The following is a 10,557-nucleotide window of genomic DNA, read 5'->3' as shown; positions in this document are numbered from 1 at the left end:
GCGTACGCCGGCCAAGAGCGGTTTATGCGAACGCCGTCGCAAAAGTCGCAAGTTCGGCACAAACGGTCCTTCTCCGACTACGCCGTGATGCGAATGACCCTCCTGAAGAAGCCTGGGGCCTCAGCGCCCTGACCTCTGAGTCCCCCGTCGTCCTGCGTCCGAGACTCTCTCACCGCTGCGTGCGGGAAGCTTGTCCAGCAGCCTCAGCAGCAGGGAATCCAACCGCTCGGTCCCGCTGCGATCCATCTCTTCCCCAGACTGCCCCCCGCCATCCAGTTCGCGAGCATCCATCGCCTCCTCCTCCTCCTTCGCCTCCTCCTTCGCCTCCTCGCGCAGAGGCTGCACGGCCTCTTCCGTCGTCGTCGCTGCCACCACCTCGCAGTCACGGCCCCCGTCTAGCCCGGCAACCGCAGGACCCTGGCCCGGGTCCTTGGCAGCCAGGTGCGGCCTCTCTTCTGCCCGTCGGAAGGTGTGCTGCCTGTCCACGCTGCCACGCCTGTACTTGTCGTTTTTCCACGTCGACCTTGGAAGCAATCGTTTGGAGTGAAACAAATTGATGTTTTGCGTTAATCGGCATTGCTGTATTCGTGACGCAGCAGTGAACTGCTGGTGCGTCATTGACCTTTTGCGAAATCAATGGCGGGCCGCGTAGAAATGCAGCGTGGGGTTTTTGTCAACGTTTGGATCGATTGGCATTCTTCAGCAATAACAATAACAAGGCCATTTGGTTTAGATGTGAATATATCTTTTAGCCTCGTACACAGAAATATCATGTTATTTTAATGTCTTAAACTGCTGTTTATTTCAGCGGATATACATTGCATTATAAATGAGTTTGATTCAAAAAATCGTAATTTTCAAGTGAAACATCTCAAATATAAGCTATTATTTTTTTTAGTGGAGCCTATTCAACCAACAGTGTGGCATGAGCATTTTTAAATCTTTTTTACTATAGCCTTTAACAAACTGTTAGGCCAAGTGCTGTCAATGAGCACCTACTAAAGTTGGCACGGCACCATTCCCGGCCACCGTTGTCTCCTGAGCGACCATGTTTACACAAACTCTTTCACAATAACAAGACCATTTGGTTCTAGATTTGAAGCTTTCGTGACTGCAAGGATTCATACTCTTAGGTTTTTTCGGTAAAGTCACGTAGGTAAAAAAATTAACACGGTAATACCCATCGCTTTCACACTCACATCTGCTGCTGTGTCCTCACCGAACTCTAAACAGATTTTATTTAACTTGTATCTTGAAATGTTTTGCCTCACTTGATACAGTAAATCTAGCTGTGACGGTCCCACCTGATGACGGAGACTTGTGTTGCCTCCGAAACGTCGTGATTTATTATTTTATTTTTATTATTACTTTAATTAATTAAAATTTTATTATTTTTTTACCTTCGTGACTTTACCGAAAAAAACCCAAGAGTATAAGGCCATTTGGTTTAAATTTGAATATATTTTTGCCTCATACACAGAAATATTATGTTTTCAAAAATGTCTTAAGGTGCTGTTTATTTCAGCGGATATATTGCAATATAAACGGATTTGATATTTAATTAAAAATATATATATTTGAGGCTGAGTCGACGCAGGGGACGCCCAAGACCGGCTCAGATGTTCATCACTGGTGTTGGCCGCGAGAGGGAATTGAACTCGGGTGGCTGGGTTCGCAGTGCAGCGCGCTACCCGCTACGCCACCGCGTCCCACGATTAGTGCAGCACAGACGGTAATGAAGGCCAACCTATCAAGAATTCCACAGGAGAACCATCAAAGGCAGCCCTGCACGGCTGCCTTGTTTCATCGTGGTCACGGGGAAACATCAGAGGCTGTTCAAGCAGCCCTGCTGCCCGGTCAGCCCCACACTTAGCCCTGGCAAAACGCAGCGTTTATTACCTTCCTCCGTTGCGCTTGTAGCAATCTGGTACCTCGTGCGGCTGTTGAAACACAACAAAGACAAATACATTATCTCTCACCTCTTCAGACGCTGACATGCACAGGGCACCCAGTCACAATATGCATAAGGGACAGAGTATTTATTTGCAGGATGAATAGTTGGTAGGCTATTATCATATTCCCCATGGTCAAACTAACTGTGCTGTCCCTACCAGGAACCGATGAATATAAAACAAAAACAATAGTTCCACCGTGTTGGTTTTTCGCGGGTTGTGCTGCGCGTTGTTCAGCACAATGTCCAACGTTTCCCCCATTTGTTCAAACTCAACGGTTTCTGTGAACGATGAGAAAACCCATCACGAACAGAAAATGCGTGCAGGCTGGAAACAATCGGATGGAATAACGCACTTACGTGTGCTCACGAAATCGGCGAACTTGCTATCCGAAATTTTGGCTATCCGCCACTTGCATCTGTAACTCTACACGACAACTGCATCGAGAGAGAGAGAGTCAGCCTCGCTCTCTTCTCCCTTCCACCCCCGCGTCCGCCACCGCTGCCTCGCCTGCCAGCCCTTGCTCATCTACGGACGATCCGGATGACCCCCCCCCCCCCAGTCTATCCGGATGTGTCTATGTGGGAGCAGTAACGACATCACAATGTTCGTCATCATCATCATTACCACCACCGTCATCGTCGTCAGCACCATCATTCCTGCATCCTTGCACTGCACAGAATGATCATAATTTAAGGTAAGTTCATTTACAAACTATGATTTAATATTTTAATGTTCATTTTTTTTTACTTTGTTTATTATAACCAATTTTGCTTATTGTGTTATTATAATTTTCATGTATTTAATAGTTTTTATTTTATTTAAGGTCAATCATTAAAAAGGTCAATATCATTATCTGCGAAATTTGCTATTCACGAGCATGTCCAGAACGTATCTCTCACGAATAACGAGGGAGTACTGTACTCCCATTATTCTTTCCATGTGACCACCATAATCTATTTAGAAATCGCTCAGCCTTGCCCAGACCACTTTAACAAGAGCTGAATGTGTGGCCAATTTCGTTGATTAGGCCAACAAGAGTTGACATCACAGCCATCCCAAGAGGCAACAGTGAAAGAAATAAAAATACACGGGTTGACTGGTATCATACTCACTATGGGGACCTCATTTGCCAGTAAAAATATGATAATTGATTCTTTACCCTTCTATCTGGCAACAAAACTGACACCTTTTTGCAAGGAGTCATGTTTGCATAGACCGCAATACCTGCAGTCATAATACAAACAAAAGAACATAACTCTGATAATGTGCACTGTCCTTGAAGTTGATTGGTCCACACCCGAGACAGCTTTCCTTCGAGCCTAGTCTCATATGGGTTGGACCAGATGACGCCAAAAGGCGTCAAAAGGCGTCATCTGGTCCAACCCATATGAGACTAGGCTCGAAGGAAAGCTGTCTCGGGTGTGGACCAATCAACTTCAAGGACAGTGCACATTATCAGAGTTATGTTCTTTTGTTTGTATTATGACTGCAGGTATTGCGGTCTATGCAAACATGACTCCTTGCAAAAAGGTGTCAGTTTTGTTGCCAGATAGAAGGGTAAAGAATCAATTATGGTATCATACTCATTTTGATTCATCAGTACAGCACAGTTATCAATTTTCACTGCTGTCATATGCCTCTGGGAGCTCACATATGTAGAGGGCTGACCTCTACACTATGGGGACCTCCCCCACTGGCACTTGCCTAAAGACAACACTAACTGAACTGTTGTTTCCGTGCGCCAGGTGAGCGTGGGGGCTACTGACCGTGTAGTTTCGCTTGGGCTGCAGACGCTGCTGAAAGGCCTGGAAGGCGTGCGGCTGCGTGCACACGGGGTACGGGTTGCGCTGAATCTTGAAGAAGAGGTGCGCCGACCTGTCCAGGCGGAAGTCGCAGATGTACACGTCCTTCTCCTGCGCGCCCGCGGGACGTCCTGCCGGCGGGAGGGGGCGAGTGTCCCGTCGGTGTTAGCAAAACAAACAGTTTCAATTTAAAGCTTTCGTGACTGCAGGGATTCATCTTCTTGGTTCTTTCGGTAAAGTCACGTAGACTTTACTGAAAGAACCAAGAAGACAAAACAAAGTTTCGATTTAAAGCTTTCGTGACTGCAGGGATTCATCTTCTTGGTTCTTTCGGTAAAGTCACGTAGACTTTACTGAAAGAACCAAGAAGACAAAACAAAGTTTCGATTTAAAGCTTTCGTGACTGCAGGGATTCATCTTCTTTGTTCTTTCGGTAAAGTCACGTAGACTTTACTGAAAGAACCAAGAAGACAAAACAAAGTTTCGATTTAAAGCTTTCGTGACTGCAGGGATTCATCTTCTTTGTTCTTTCGGTAAAGTCACGTAGACTTTACTGAAAGAACCAAGAAGACAAAACAAAGTTTCGATTTAAAGCTTTCGTGACTGCAGGGATTCATCTTCTTGGTTCTTTCGGTAAAGTCATGTAGAATGGAAATAATAAAATAATAAAAATGAAATATGATAAAATTATTTTATTATGTTTTATTTAAAATTATTAAAGAACCAAGAAGACAAAATAAACAGGTCAGGGTGAATAGGTCATCGCAGTCAATGCCTCGTGCCGCTTCATTCTTTCTGCCACAGCTCGCAGCTGTGGCTCAGTTGATACTGGGCCACACTTACAGTCTCATCATCACCACCTACTTTGGCTCATTATCTTCTCTCCTTTGGTCATAAAGTTGCTCTTGCCTACTTCTCCCCCACCTCATGTTACTCTCCTCCCCCCCCCACGCACACTTCTCCCACCTCTCCATACACTCTTTTGCTCCGGCAACTAAAGGCTTTCTGTCAAAGCCCCAAGTCATCCTCCACTCAGTGGGCGGTCATTCCATCTCATCTGCTGCCCTTCGTGCCGACTTCCTCCCCCCGGCAGTCCGCGCTGTCGACTCCTCGACTTGTTTTAGTCCAGGACCGAGGCCTCTTTTCCGCCTGTAGTCAAATGTGTTTATCTTTTTCAAACGACTGAACGAGTCTACTTTCCTCAGGGTGTCCCACCGATTGCTTTGGCCTCTTCAGATGCGGTTGCATTTAGACGCGATATAAATCCCAGCTGTAATTGACCTCTGGGTGCTACTGACACATGCCCTCCTTCCACCCTACAAACGTACACATACGTGCGTCCAACCATTACAGCCTCCCTCTACAAAATTACGACACAGCCTCTTAGTCAGATGCTGTTCCGAACATCCAAATTTCCACCGTGAAATTCCTTGGGAAATGTCCTAAAGTTATAAATGTCACTTGTAAACCAGCTCTAGAGCCGAAGATATACACGCACACACACATGCATACTGTAACAGCCAGGTGGCACTGTTGCACAATTGAAACTTTAAAAGCAAAAAAAGCATTTACTCTCCATGTAAACTAATGGTTGCGCAGTGGTGGTGCAGTGGTTACCACACTGCGCTATCAACCTGGCAACCAGAGTTAGATTCCCAGCCACGAATAACATCATAGGCGAGTGATATTTAAATCGGTCCTGGGCTCCCCCCCCCCCCCCCCCACTTACAAACCCACACTGACCAGCGTGGTGAAGTATGGTCAAACGACCCTCGTGACTCAAATGGTATCGCTCGCCTTCATCCAGCAATGAATTGACCAAGGGTTGCAAATCATTCTGAAGCATAATTATTAACGTATATATATTGGTTAAATAGTAATTTAAAATTTTGAGCTCATTCAGATTGTGGATAACATGAGATGGGAATGATAAGTTGACAATGTATTTCAAAATGTTGCAAAAATTTAGTAACATTTATCACACATGCTTGTCTACTGAAATACAGTATTTAATTAGCCATAAAGAGCGTTACCTTCTGATGGCTTATGATGCCATCATTTTGGCCAAAAAGGCTTACAACAATTCTCATTTTTTTTATTGCCAAGTTCTAGGTAAATCCGTAAAATACATTTGCATATTTTTAAGTCGCTCAAAGTCCCTCATGAGCCAATGCATTAACGCTTAGTTGGAAAGCGTTAATAATAAAAAGATAACTTCACCAGGAGAGCCTCACCGGGTCTCAAGACTCATCATCAGTCAGATCCTCCTTAGCATGTCTGCCAAATTTCTTTCGGATTTGCACAAGCATGTGGGAGCAAAGAACACTTGAACGCACAGGGAAAACCCACGCATTTCAGAGAACACTGTACTCAAACTGCAACTGCGCACACATGCAGGGCGCCGCAGGCAAGCGCTCCTGACAAAGCATTCAGACTCAGCGAGGATGTCTGGGGTAAACGGAGAAATAATGTATCGTCGGAGCTGACTTCCAATTTCACAGTTATTGATTGGGTGCTCATTAAACGCTGCGTGTGCCACTGGGACTTGCTGCTGAAGGAGGTGAAGGGACACAAGATTTATAGTGATGACTCATCACCGAGATTATATATTTTTTTCTTACAACAAATGAGGTCCAGAGACGAGCTAACGGATTCACCACTGCCTCCGACATGTAGGAGGAGACACGCATCTCCCCACTTACGCCTACGTGCATATACAGCCCTTTTGCCAATCCACTGCTGGACGATGGTTATAGGGGATTATTTTTTCCACACTTCGCCGCCGCTGGGCAGTGTAACTGGTGGTGGGTGGGAGCCCAAGACCGGTTCCGATATCTCCCCCGCCTCCCCCACCTCCCCCACCTCCCCCTCGTCGCCACCGATGTTAGCCGAGGCCGTGTTCATGGTGCGGTGCAGTGCCAACTACTGTGCCACTGCTCCACTCCCTGTACCACACGTGTACATGTGAGATTGTCTCATCCACGGCCACCAATTACTGCAAAGCAAATAAACAAACCGTAACATCACAAAATTTGCTCCGGTGTTTCATATCACTCGCCGTTAATGTTAGCCTGGGCCGGGAATCGCACTCGGGTCGCCAGGTTCAGAAGGCAATGCACTAGCCACTGCAACACCGCTCCACCCCAGATGAGAGATTTAATAAAAACATTTATAAAAATAGGGTTGTTTTGTGCAGTCGTTAGTGACTGGGCTGAGACCAGAAACTAAATTCACTTAAACCCAGGACCCCAGTAGTGCTGTCGCTTGTCTCTAACAGTCATTATACGTCCCCCGAGCCAACCGCTCACCTCGGCCAACTGCTTTAGCTGCTGCTGCTGCTGCTGTCAGCTGAAATCTATAAAGAAACCTGGCTGCCCAGACTGTCACACAACGTCCTCGTGCAGATGCTGGCTCCTTGCTCTCTTGGACTACGTTAACCACGTCAGCCACAGAGCCATCCTTTTACAATGGTGTGGTTTAAAACATTTCTACATATATAGGGCCTCTGAGCAAATCAGCCATAATGTGCCCGATTGCATTGGATCTTGGAACTCAAGCAGGTTGGAGCCCGGCTCGTGCTCGGATGTGTGCGGCCACTGTGTGCGTAACTGGTGTTTGCAGGCTGCGGGGGCAGCAGAGACGGCGGTGCAGCAAAACGTATTGTTGCACCCTACTGCTATGCTCCCACGTCCTTGTTCCCTGCCTTCAAACTCTTTCACCAACCCAGCACTGGTCAGCCGCGGTGAGCAGAAGGTCAAATAGCTCCCACGACACCGCACGTGCATGGGTGGAGGAGGCCCTCATCCTGCAGCGGGATTGACAGAGAGGGCTGTGCTCGTGCTGGTAAGCCTGATGACCCAATTTAATCACTGCAGACCACTCTGGGTTCAAACGCAGAATCTGAGCCAGAAGGCGTGCGTGTGCTGTCAGTCAGGTCACGCCAACTGAATGCAAACTGCAGAATCCACGACACATCAGCCACAGGCGTGTTCTGCATCAGGGGGAGAGGAGGGGGGGGCGGTGGTGGTAGTGATTTAGAGGCCGGCCATGCGGCGTGCCGGTGGCAGCCCCGTGATGTTAATTGCGCGAGCTGTCTGATGGGGGGCGGGGGGGGGGCAGAAGCTGGCAGGGCCCCGTAGAGCTGAGTTGTGACGCTCCGCTCCGATGCATTAATATCGCACACGCGGAGATATTGGATTTTCTCCGGGTGCTCCGATTTCCTCCCACACGCAACAAACTCATTAAGGAATTGCAAGGAGAAGAGGAAGAAGAAACATCACAATGTCAGTAAAGGTACAGCCCTGAAATTACTGGCTCATGCCACTTGCTGGCAGGAAGCACCTTCACAGAGGGAGGTTCAAGAGAGCCTCTCTACACGGTAATTGGCATCATCCTTCGACGCAGGGCAGACGTCTGAGAAGCAGTGAGAGTGCCCACACTTTACCGCACCCACATTCCACCTGCCGATCAACTAGCTGTTCACAATGTAGGGCCTCTCCTAAAATATATATATCCTTGAGATTCAGTGAGGCTTTCCTGCATGAATATAGGAAACGGGTGCTATTTATCTACATGAGCTTCCACATTAACATATACATTGAGTAATGAGAGCATGTATTCCAAGGGAAATTTGGAAACTATAATAATGACAAACAGGCATCCAGGTGTCTGTAAACTATCTTTTTTAAAGAGTGGTGAATTGGATTGTGTTTTTACAAAACTCCATTTTGCATATTGCTTGGCACGTGGGAAGAAATCATAGAAACCGGAGAGATCAAACCCACGTGAAGGAATAACACTGAAAAGTCTGTAAACACAGGCTTGCGAAACCCACTTGCTGTGCTGCCTGGCCACCTCACCGCCCAGCAGGTTTGAGAGTGTCAACGGTTCCGCATGATCCATCAACCCTTGAATAGGCGCGCGTCCTACCACAACCAGCTTCAATTGAATTTGCTGAATTTCTAAACGTTTTTAGTTTGTCTGCGACAACGACTTAGAAAGCACGTGCTCTTGCGAACAATCTCGAAAAGGGTCTATAACGCACGCTGCTCTCCAGCGGACGTTCTGACAATTTCACCCAAATACATTTTAAGGAGGCTGCAGTGGGAATCAAATTGTCAACTTTGCAAGCAAACCAGCTGATTAGTGAGTGCATTGATAACTGCAACATTCACTCACTGTGCAACTATTAAACAAGAAAAGAGACAGACACACACACACACACAGAGGAAATGGATATGTGTGTTTGCAGTCGCCATTCATTGAGGGTAAAATTGATGCAACCGAATCAATATTTTTTAATATATTACCGCTGACAATGATGAAACGTGACGCCAATGACTAACGGATGGCCTGAACTCTGACCGGATCATGGTTAAACATTATTAAGAATTAATTATGCGGAAACAACCAAATAAATAATGAAAATCACAAATGACTCCAGAGGCCTCATGGGCAATGTTCCTCCCATTGCCTTTGACCTTGGCATTCATTCTCTGCCACAAGTCAAAGTCAAACAATCATCTTAGAATTGTTATCCGGTGGCTAAAATGTTCACATCGGTTGTGGTGTAAATTCCACGTTAAGATTATATGGCCTGGTGTAGCCTTCATAATGACATCTCACTTCTCGTAATGATGGTAGTGGTGATAATAGTGGTGATGGCAGTGGTGATTGTTTAACACGTAAGCTTTCGCGACCAGTATTATATTTTTCATAATAAAAGTTTTTGGCTTAGATCGCATTATTTATAAATGTGTCGCGACCCTCCACCACCCACACGGCCAATCAGTAAAAAATGTGCTACGTTGACAAAAGACAAATTGTTCACTACTTTAGGTGAGTCACATGCTAAGTGGCTGATTACTGATCTATTACATAATTGTATACACCCCCATGCCCGCCTCTGATCTCGAAACCTGATGGGGTTCAACATTGATGACGTTATTCGGCACTATTTAAGACCAGAAGCAGGTGGATGGCTTCACTATTCTGGCAAATCTCCCGAAGGTGCTGGATTTAATTTCAAGCGAAACGTCATACTCAAATTATAAATGGTGTGGATTCACTCTTCAACATAGTGAACTATTTGTCTTTTGTCAACGTGACACATTTTTTTACTGATTGGCCATGTCGGGTGGTGGAGGGTTGCAACACATTTATAAATAATGCAATCTAACCCAAAAATCTTTACTATGAGTGCTGATTGTGTTGGTAGTGATGATGGTGGAGGTGACAGTGCTGGTAGTGATGATGGTGGAGGTGACAGTGCAAGTGTTGATGATGAAGGTGGTGGCACAGTAGGGGGTGCAGGGGTACATCTGGTACATCTAGCAGTCATCTCAATCAGCCAACCCATGGCACCTGGGTCTGTCTCGAGACCTCCTGTCAGCGAGCCTTGCCTCAAAGTGCACCTGGCCTGGCACAGGCGCCGTGGTGATGTCACTGTCACTTAGTATCCAATGGCGGGTACCGATGGTGATGATTGCGGTAACAGTGGCGACTGGTTGCGATTCCAGTGGTATTCACCCGAATTAAAATAGTGATGGTGCTTGCAGTGGCGATGGTTCTGCCACGGGCGTTTAGCATAGGTGCTGAAGCCCAAATTGGCAGCGCCGACGAAAACGGGTGACCACACTGGCGTGCTGCTGGCCACCCACCCACTCGTGTGCCGTGCCAGCACCCGTAGGTGCTCGCTAACAGCACTTGCCCCAACAGCCTGTTAAGGTCACACCGGGGATCTTTGTCCTTGGTAGTAACAACGTTAGTGTCGATGAGCGCGGTATCGATTACAAAGCCTA

At 46.7% G+C, this 10,557-nt stretch overlaps 1 protein-coding gene across 5 annotated transcripts in view; it reads right to left on the bottom strand.

Moving 5' to 3' along the window:
• LOC133354169 (uncharacterized) overlaps window positions 1–10,557 on the bottom strand; it is a 100,780-nt gene that overhangs the window by 7,861 nt on the left and 82,362 nt on the right. For 4 of the 5 annotated variants that reach the window (XM_061570798.1, XM_061570797.1, XM_061570800.1 and 1 more), the window contains exons 11-13: window positions 3,722–3,888; window positions 1,901–1,940; window positions 174–536 (exon numbers count right to left, since the gene is read on the bottom strand). In XM_061570798.1, the coding sequence (XP_061426782.1) occupies window positions 174–536; window positions 1,901–1,940; window positions 3,722–3,888 (570 nt within the window). Of the gene's footprint in view, window positions 1–173; window positions 537–1,899; window positions 1,941–3,721; window positions 3,889–10,557 lie in introns of all 5 variants that reach the window. The other variant, XM_061570801.1, reaches the window with a different exon arrangement.

The sequence above is a fragment of the Lethenteron reissneri genome, chromosome 46, assembly GCF_015708825.2.
Source record: "Lethenteron reissneri isolate LAM-NWPU_2019-01 chromosome 46, ASM1570882v1, whole genome shotgun sequence".
Classification (NCBI taxonomy): Eukaryota; Metazoa; Chordata; class Hyperoartia; order Petromyzontiformes; family Petromyzontidae; genus Lethenteron; species Lethenteron reissneri.
The sequence above is the reverse complement of the archived record's forward strand: the minus strand, read 5'-3'. Positions and strand labels throughout refer to the sequence as shown.